This window comes from Mrakia frigida, assembly GCF_051309035.1.
Source record: "Mrakia frigida strain ATCC 22029 unplaced genomic scaffold BDY24scaffold_23, whole genome shotgun sequence".
In the NCBI taxonomy this organism is placed as follows: Eukaryota; Fungi; Basidiomycota; class Tremellomycetes; order Cystofilobasidiales; family Mrakiaceae; genus Mrakia; species Mrakia frigida.
In genome coordinates this window covers 301334-310249 of record NW_027481258.1, presented here as the reverse complement: position 1 = coordinate 310249, position 8916 = coordinate 301334, and the positions used below count along the sequence as shown (strand labels likewise).

The 8916-nt window shown below is 53.8% G+C and overlaps 3 protein-coding genes across 3 annotated transcripts; all 3 read right to left on the bottom strand.

Moving 5' to 3' along the window:
• Nucleotides 1–62: 62 nt before the first annotated feature.
• Nucleotides 63–4486, bottom strand: BDY24DRAFT_395037 (uncharacterized protein). Its single transcript, XM_076641257.1, has 17 exons — nt 4183–4486; nt 3933–3982; nt 3756–3858; nt 3445–3684; nt 3248–3363; nt 3116–3168; nt 2755–3026; nt 2562–2672; nt 2261–2459; nt 2109–2189; nt 1957–2039; nt 1638–1880; nt 1363–1570; nt 1173–1273; nt 921–1043; nt 647–842; nt 63–551 (listed from the first exon to the last, which is right to left on the bottom strand). Exons 1-17 carry the CDS (start codon nt 4312–4314, stop codon nt 304–306), a joined length of 2559 nt encoding a protein of 852 aa, XP_076495009.1. The 5' UTR covers nt 4315–4486; the 3' UTR covers nt 63–303.
• A 201-nt stretch (nt 4487–4687) lies between these two features.
• On the bottom strand, nt 4688–6850 carry BDY24DRAFT_395033 (uncharacterized protein). The gene is made up of 7 exons (XM_076641256.1): nt 6581–6850; nt 6367–6451; nt 5990–6187; nt 5850–5884; nt 5747–5759; nt 5340–5668; nt 4688–5235 (listed from the first exon to the last, which is right to left on the bottom strand). The coding sequence occupies exons 1-7, from the start codon at nt 6839–6841 to the stop codon at nt 5155–5157; spliced, it is 1002 nt and encodes a 333-aa protein (XP_076495008.1). The 5' UTR covers nt 6842–6850; the 3' UTR covers nt 4688–5154.
• Nucleotides 6851–7323: 473 nt separating this feature from the next.
• On the bottom strand, nt 7324–8871 carry BDY24DRAFT_395032 (uncharacterized protein). Its single transcript, XM_076641255.1, has 5 exons — nt 8711–8871; nt 8363–8627; nt 8134–8278; nt 7992–8065; nt 7324–7912 (listed from the first exon to the last, which is right to left on the bottom strand). The coding sequence occupies exons 1-5, from the start codon at nt 8831–8833 to the stop codon at nt 7437–7439; spliced, it is 1083 nt and encodes a 360-aa protein (XP_076495007.1). The 5' UTR covers nt 8834–8871; the 3' UTR covers nt 7324–7436.
• Between the last annotated feature and the right edge of the window lie 45 nt (nt 8872–8916).

The following is an 8916-nucleotide window of genomic DNA, read 5'->3' as shown; positions in this document are numbered from 1 at the left end:
TTTCTGCTTGCTTTTCATTTGAGACTTTCTTGAGGTGACGGGGAAGGGTATGAGCGGTACTGATCCCATATTAATAAAGTAATAGATAACCAGAGAAGCTAAGTAGTCTAGCGAGGGGACAGACAGACAAAGAGAGGGAGAGACAAGGAAGACGATCAAAACAACGATGGGAGAGCGATCAGAGAGCGAAACCAGTTGCGAACAGGTGGTAAAAAGAAATAAAGAAACCGTTGAGACCGTTAAGCTATGGAAACAAGCAGGAAAGAAAGCGAGAGAAGGGAGAAAGAGAGAGTCGAGACGCGTCTAGACGAGGGAGAAAGCGGGAGACTTCCAGTCGTCACCAGACTTCGCCAACTTCTGCTTCTCGTAGAGTTTGGAGGCGGTGCTGTTGGGAGGCTGGGCGTTGGGAAGGATGGTGTCGTCCTTGGAGGTGACGATGGCGAACTGGGATCCTCGTTCCTCCGTCTTCTGCTCGACCTTCTCCTTGTTGGCCTCGGCCGTCTCCTTCTTCTTCTGGAACATGTCCTTGAGAGCGTCGGTTCGGGTGGTGGCTGGAGAGACGAAGGAAAGAAAAGGGGAGGAAAGGTATCAGCGAGTGAAAGAAGGTCGAGAGTGAGACGCGTTGAGGAGCGGAAAGACGACTCACTATCGGAATCCTTCGCCTCGTCCATCCTGTTCCTGACCTCAACGAGCTGCTCGTCGACGTATCCGAGACCGGTCTTGATAGCCTGCTCGACGGCGAGTGCGATAGCCTTCTTGATCAATCCAGAGGCGAGAGGAGCGAAGACCTTGTAGGCGAAGTCATGCTTCGACTCGCGAATTTTGAACGAGATGGCATCGACCTGGAGACGAAGGAGAAAAGCAGCTCAAGTCAGCATGGGGACGAGAGAGGGTCGCATCGAAGAAGGAATCGAACTGACCTTAGCGTCGACGTTCTTAATCAAGAAAGCGTGATCCTTCCTCTTTCCAGCTGACTCGAGGGTAACGTCCACGGAGAGACCGTCGCCGGAGAGAAGAACGTCGGCCAATCCACTGTCCTGGATCTAAAAGGGGAGAGGAAGATGAAAGGAGGAGACGCGAAAAAGTCAGCGTCGAGAAAGTGAGGAAGGATTCGGCGTCGTCGAGGCGAAGGAAGCAGAACGAAGTGTCGACGAAGAGAGAAGTGAACGTACCTTGGGGAATCCAGACTTCTTCTTGACGTACCAGCTGACTCCCTTGAGATCGGCTTGGATCTGAGAGAAGTGGAGTCGGAACTTGTGGTGGGATTGATCGGCTGGAGGAGACGAGGGAGGGAGAAAGAGGAATCAGTTTCGGAGATTCAACGCGTGAAGTTATGCAACGTGTGGAAATCAAAGAACTCACGGATTCCCTTGTAAGGAGAAAACTTGAAGAAGTTGTTGGCCTCAAGCTCGACGACGTTGGGGAAGAGATTCGCGCCTTGGAGGATCAAGTTCTCGACGACGAGATCGATCTGCTTGTCGGAGTACTCGATTCGAGGGATGGGGATGTAGCCGACCTGGTTGATGATTTGGGGGAGAACCTCGTTCTTCAAGTCCTTCCAGAGGTCAGGCTGCAAAAGAAGAAGGAAAGGGGGCGTCAGGTCGCGTCGCGGAAGAGAGAACAGCGCCAGAACGAACCTTGAACGTCAATTGACCATCTCCGTCAAAGAGGAGATCCTTGGTCAACCTCTTCCAGTCCTCTCCGAATCGGATGTTGACGGGATCCTCTCCCATTCCCTTGAAGAAGCCGACGAACTCGTCGAACAAGGCATCCTTGTGTCCGGCGTACTTGTGGTCGAAGAATCTCTTCCCCTTGTTCGTCAGGGCCTCTCCCTCCTTGGTGCACTCGTCCTCGAGAACCCATCCGGGCTCGAGCAAGGTCTGGGGAATGAACGGGGAGGGGGTGTCAGGATCTCTCTGCGAAAGCAAGGAAGAGATGAAGCGAGTGAGCACACACCTTTCGAACGTAGTCGCCGAGTTGGTTGAACCAAGCTCGAAGCTCAGGATCGTTCTGAGCGTCGATGTAGAGCTGGTTGACAGCTGAGAGAAGAAAGAAGGAAGGAAGAAGGTCAATTTAGGACCGAAGTTCGAAAGACGGCTGACACTCACCGTCGATGAATCCGTCGAGGGTCTTTCCGTTGGCGAATCGAGAGAGAAGAACGCTCATCTCCTGGAAGGCTTGGGAGAAGGCTGTAAAGCGAAGGGTGTCAGCTCGAGGTCGAGCGAAGGCGAACGAAGAGGAAGAGGGAAACGAAACGAACCAGGATCTGAGGTGACGGATCCAACAGAATCGGTACCGGCATCGGCGAGAGTCTTGGAGTGTCCCTTGTAGTTCTCAAGGAGGTCGAGGAAGAAGTTGATGGCGGCGTCGTAGTCCTGGTGCTGCTGAAGCTCGACGACGACCTTCTTGAGTCGGTAGATGAATTGATCTCGCCTCTCCTGAGGGAACTCCTCGTCAAGCTGAGCATAAAGCAGAAAGGAGCGATCAGTATACCAACGTAAACTTACCAGCTCAAGTAGCAGGAAGTCGAGGGAAGGTAAGGAGGGGGGGGCGGAACTCACGAAAGATTTGGTTCGGTCGATCTGAGCTTGTCCTCGATCCTTGACGGAATCTCCAGGAGTGAGCTTCTCCTTGAACGACGCAAACTTGTCCTTGAGTCCAGCCTTGGTCTCCTGTAAGAAAGGAATGAGGGAGGGAGGTCAGCAAAGACGTAACGAGCCGAGAGCTCGTCGGAATTCAAAGAAAGAGACTCACCTCGTCGGGAGCGGCACCCTGAGCATCCTGAGCAGCACCCTGAGCCTGGTTCCTGACCTCGTCGAGTCCTCCCTGATCGTGAGCACTCTTGGCCTGCTTAGCTCCGGAGATGGCAGCGTCCTTGCCCTGAGACTTGAGCTCCTCCTTCTTCTGGTCGACCTCAGCCTTCGCCTCCTTCGCCTGCTGACTGATCTCTCCAGCTGTTCGGGAGTTTCCGTCTCGGTCGGTGTGGACGGTTCCGGAAGAGATGGGAGCCTTGGGGTCGTGAACAACTGGAGCAGATGGCGGGGAGTGGAAGGTTAGCTCAAGAAGAAAAGGGACGACGCGACAAACCGAGAAGAAAAAGGAAAATCCTGCTCACTCTTGTGACCAGCGATGTTGAGCTCCAACTTGGGAGTACTCTCGTTTCCGTGACTGCAAAAGAGAAGTAGCAAGAGGATCAGTGAGGGCTTGACGGATCGGAAAGCACGAGAAACCCGCTCGCCAGACTCACGTCTGTCCGTCGGCTCCCTTCCACTCTCCACTAGGTGCGGGCTTGTCGACTTGGTCGAGAGCAGCCTGATCAGGCTTAGCAGTCTCAGCAACCTTGACGGCAGCGGTGGCGAAAAGCTGCAGAGAGGAGAGGGAAAAGGAGGAGAGATCAGCGTTGGCTCGATCAACACGATGAGGGGGGAGAAAAGATAGACTCACGTCTCGTCCGATGATGCCGAGGTCAGAGATGACCTTTCGAGCTTCCGAGTTGGTGAGAATGAGGGTGATGAGAGTTCGAAGGTGAACGGAAGCGTTGGCGCCGTCCTCCTTCAGATCTCCCTTTCCGACGGGAAGGACGTCCTTCGACTGAGCTCCTCGGCTGAGATCGGTCTCCTGAGTGTGGAAGATGAAGTTCTGGAAGAGTTCGTCGGCGTTCTTGGTCTTGATCTGCAGACGAGCCTGTGAGGGAGAAGAAGGAAGGAAGAACAAGGTCAGCCCACGATCGATTCGAAGACGACCGACGGACCCACCGTCTCGATGATATCTCGAAGATCCTCGATGAGTCGTCGACCATCTGGAGAGAGCTTCTTCAGGTCCACAGGCGAGTGCTTCTCGGCGTACAGAAGAGCCTCGCTGGAAAAAAAGGACGAAAGGAAACGGGTCAGTTCGACTCGGGAGCGCGAAACGACGAGAGGGTTGAGGCTCACTCGATCTGGTTGTTCGAAGGAAGAGAACCGTCTCGGAAAGCTTGGATGACCTGACAGAGGGAGTGAATAGAAGAGGGTCAGTGTCGAAAAGGCTGAAGGAAGGAAGCGAGGGACGACGAGGGAGAGGGGGCTGGAGGGAGATGGGGAGGGGGGTGGGCTGAAACTCGCTCGGCTCCCAACTTCATCTCTCCCTCCTCCCGTCCCTCCCCCCGAAAGCGAAGCAGAGAAATGATAGGAAGACTTTACTCACTCCATACAGCGCCAGCTTCTGGTCCACCGACTTGGCTTGATCCTTCACGATTGTTGGGGACGTGACGGTTCCAGCAGCGGGGTGAGCAGAGATGGACGCTCGAGCTTCGGGGAGTCCTGCAGAAGTAGGCATGCTTGAAAAAGAGAGTAGAGAAAGGGGAGAAGGGTTTGGTTGATGGGTTGAGAGGGTAGTTGGGTGGTTTGGTTGATGGTGGGTGGGAGGGAGGGAGGAGGGAGGAGGGAGGGAAGGAAGGGAGGAGGGTGGGCTGAAGAGTCAATATGACGCGGTAGGCCGATCGACACCCCCGTCTGCTTCTTTAGGCCCAGCCTCCTTAGGAAGGAAAATTTACCCCAAGGATCCCTAGAACGGAAGGAGGAAATCTCTGTCAGCTTTTCAGATCTTCAAAAATCCCAGCGATAGGAGCTCGAGCGCGCTCTGCAGGAGGGAAGAGAGAGCAGGGAAGCGAAGTCGCGGTCGTTGCCCTGACGCGCGCTTTCGCCATCTTTCTAAGATGAATAAAGTTTCCTAGAGGCCCCCTCTCTCCGAAGATCTGACCACTCAGTCGTCGTCGTCGTATCTCAGATCTTTGGTGTGGGTTTCGCTGAAAGGGAACGTGTCAGATCGAGAGCGAGAACAAGGCGAGGCCTCAGCCCCCGTCAAAAACTCCCTCAAAGTAGCACCAAGGAAGGAAGAGGGAATTTCGCTGACCCATAGAACAGTAGTGAGGGCCAAGGAGAGTATGCCAGCCGGAAGGGAGTGAGAAGGATGTCGGAACCAAAGACTGGAGATCTAAAGGCTGAAAGCCCGACGCGTCTCGTTTCCTCGGTCGCCCCTTCGTGCACTCGCCCACGGGCTCCTTCCTCTTCGTACGGTCGAGAGGAGGAAAGAAATTGGACTAAAATCCTTCCAGAGCAAAATACGGGACCTATTTACACGATACGGCATGCTGGTAACCTAGACTCGTCTCGACACCTAGTAAACCCATCCCTTCGCCTTCATCACAGCAACAGCAGCAGCGGCGAACAACGAGTGCGTTCTGGCTGAAGGATGAACCTATTTCAAAGAATATATGAGAAGAGAAGTGTGTCAGAAAGGGCGAACAACGTCTCAATTCGAAGCAGCGCAAAGAAAGAACAACAACGCGACGCAAGACTCACTCTGTCCCAAAACTGCCTATCCTCAGCGTCATCACAGACCGAAACAACACTTGTCGCGTTCGTGATCACGCAAGGGGATCCCATCGTCGAAGGATCCAGTCCAAACTGCTCGTACGAGTCGAGAACGATCTTGTTGAGGGAAAAAACGTCCACGATCCCGACCTTGGGGTTCTCGTTTTTGGCTCCGAAGGGTCCGTACTTGGCGAAAAGGGAGTCTCGGAAGGAGATGGACCATGTAGTGAGGAGAGGAGCGAGGGAAGGAGCTGCTGCGACGTAGGGAGTGAGCAGTCCAAGGTTGGCTGAGTTGAAGAGGAGGATGTGTTTGGCGCCTGGAAGGGACGGAAGGAAAGGAAGATGATTAGATGAAAAAGAGATAAGGAATGGGAGGAGCACGGTATCGATCTCACCAGATTTGATCAACTGCGTGTACAGAGAAAGGGGGAGAGAAGCGTTGTGGGTCAAAAACGCGTCGAGCTCGAATGAAAGCAACTCCAGCTTTGCGAGACATACCTTGTTGACCGAGTAGATGATATCGTCGACGGCATCTGAAAGAGAAGGAAGGGAGAAGGCTTGTCAGCTCTGAGAGGTCGAAATGGGGGGACTCGACTCTCGACGCAAAACCGAGAAGAGACAAAGCAACAAAGACTCACCGGCTCCAGTGGCAGCAGGGTTCGCAGCGATGTTGTTCTGCCCAACCAGGATGATATGAAGAGATCTTCCCAGCTTCGACTTGGCTCCGTCGGACGAGGCGAGGAAAGCGTCGACCTGCTCAATCGAAGAAGGCACGGTTACGTTCAAGATCTTGCTTCCCGGCGCTCGAGTGTTGTTCGAGGTAGCTCCTCCGACGGCTGACCGAGAGAGAGAGAAAAGAACGAAAGGAGAGAGAAAAATGTAGAGTCAGTGTTCTCGAAGTTGAATCGATTCTGGAAAGGGAAAGAAGGCGGACTGGGGAGGCGAAAGCGGACCACACGCGACGCGTTTCGGCTCGTTTCCTTTTGCCTTCGAAAACAATTATCTCCAGACTCACCAAGTCCCAGAAGTGGCAAGTCCATTCGCTGAGAAAGTAAAATCGGATACACAGGTCCGTTCGAGTAGGTGTGGTTGAAGTAGAACTGCGTCAAAAACAACCAAGGGGTCAGTAAGAAAAGCCAAAGCAGGGCCGTAACCGTCAACACCGATCATTTCTTCTCCTCTTCTTCAATCCTTCTGAACCTCTTTTTCTTCCATCTCTGCAAACTCACCGAAGGAGGAGTCATCCCTCCGCTCAAAGCCCATGCTCGTCCTGTATCGCTTGAGCTGTCGCCGAAGGAAACGATCCTGTCGAACGAGTTGTTGGAGAAGACTCCAGGACTCGTTCCAAAGGCGAACTCGCAAGTGATGGGGTGGGAAGGGAGGTCTTTCTTGGGGCCGTTGTTGTTTCGCTCGAGGAGGTTGAGGGGGTTGGCGAGAGTGAGAGCGGCGGACGAAGAGAGGACGAGGAGGGAAGCAGGGAGGAAGAGCATCGTTGATGGTGGTCGGTGGGAGGAAGGGACAGCTCAGCCTCTTTCCATTTTGTAGAGGCCAAGAGGCACGGGGAGAGAAGAGGCCGTGCAAGGAAGGGATGAATCGACGAAAGGTCATGCTGTCGCGACGACGCGGGCTGAGGAAAGGCGGAGTTGCTGCAGACGCGTCCCTTTTGGACGGAGTAACCGTAAAGAAACCGAAAGTGGGGCCACGAGGTCCGATCGAGTAGGTGTTTGAGAGATAGAGAGCGAATTAGAGAGAGAGCGGGAGTCAGACGAATCGGTCACCAACGCGGGAGGGACGCGTTCTACAGGGTCCATGGAGGAGAGGGTCAGCTTTGCTGGTGGACATCGATTTGCTGGAACTGAAGCTCCAGGACAGGTTGATTCATATCGATGGAGAGAAGGCGAAGACGAACGAGGACGAAGGAAGGAGGAAATCGCGACGCGTCGTTCAGCCTCAAAACAACGCGTCGGGTCGTCTCCCTTCCTCCTCTTCCCTCGCTCTTCCCCTTCTTCTTTCCCTCATCTTCCTAAACACCCCAAGCATCTAGATTTCATTTTCCATTCGACTCTAAACCATTCCCCTCCGTTTCTATTCAGCCATACTTCCCTCATCCATGCTCCTCTCCTCCACGCTCTCCTTGCTCTCAACTACCTCGTAAGCCACGCTTTTCAAAACCTCCAGCACCCCAAGGCTCTTCACCTCCTCCTTCTCCCTCTCCCCGCTCGTCAACACCATCCCAGCAAAGGCCAGACTGTTCAAGCTCAACCCTCCGGCCTCCTTCAAGCTAACCAGATCGCTCTTCTCCTTGAACCTCGGCACGAGCACCATATGCTGCAGAGTGAGAATGACGTTGTAGGACAAGGGCTCTCCAGGGGTAGCTTTGGTGGAGGAAGAGTCGGATTGGGACCAGATGGCGGCGTGGATGGAGTCGAGGAGGGCGATGTGGGCGGAGAGAAGGGCCATGGCAATGACGGAGGGGTCTTTGGAGGAGCGGGCGGAGAGGGTGGGAGGGAGACGGGCGAAGGCGTGGGAGAAGGGAAGGTAGGGAAGGACGAAGGGGAGGTCTGGGGTGGGAGGGAGGGAGGAGAAGAGGGAAAGGGTGAGCTCGAACGAACGAAAAGGGAGATGGACACGAAAACGAACCTGGTCGAGCGAGGATAGCTCCTGAGGTCCATTGATCAACGAGAGGTTCGTCGTCTACGGGGATGAATTGGATGCTGAAAGAGAAAGGAAGTAAGTCAGTTCATGTTGGGCTCGAAAGAAGGAAGGAAAGAGTTGAGCTCACTGTCTCCTCTTCTGCGACGCTCCCGACTTCTCTCCACAGTTGTAGATGGCGACAAACTCCTTGCCAGCGTTCTTGAGAGCCATGAGCGTCAAGTAGGCATGCAGGAGATGAGGAGGATGAAGAGGCGAAGATTGAGATTGGAAGTCTATAACCAAACCCAATGAAAGTCAGCTCAATCCGAAGTCATTGGAAGGGGAGGGAAGGGCTGAAAAGAAGAGCTCGAGCTGACCTTCGCTGACGAGCAAGAAATGATGATCTACGACCGAGAACCTGTTGAGCAACCCAACCATCTTCTCTCCTCCATCCGGTTCGTCCTCCTGAGCGACTTTGCCGAGGTAGAGATCGTTGCCTTCGTAAGGACCCTCGAAGGGATCCGAAGCTCGTTGTCGTTTCCCTTGAGGAACGGGCTTGCCGTCCTCGTTGACGGAAGAAGAGTCGGATTCGTTGGCAGCAGAGCGTTTGGCTTCGAGAGCAGGGCAGACTCGGATTTCAAACTGAGAAGAAAAGAAAAGGAAACGAAGAAAGAGGTGAGCTCAGAAGGAAGAAGGGAGGGAGGGAAAGAGAGTTGGAAACCCACGTCCAGTCCGTTGTCGTTTACGATCTCTGTTGTAGAAGGGTAGGAGATGAGATGACCTGATTCCTTGGCTTTGGTGAACTGGATAGGAAGTTGAGAGACGAGAGCTTTGTATTGAGTAAGCATTTTTTTGTAGGTTGTAGGGTGGGAATGTGGTTGGGAAGGAAACTCGGTCAGCTTGACTGAAACTTGATTTCGTTTCGACCTTT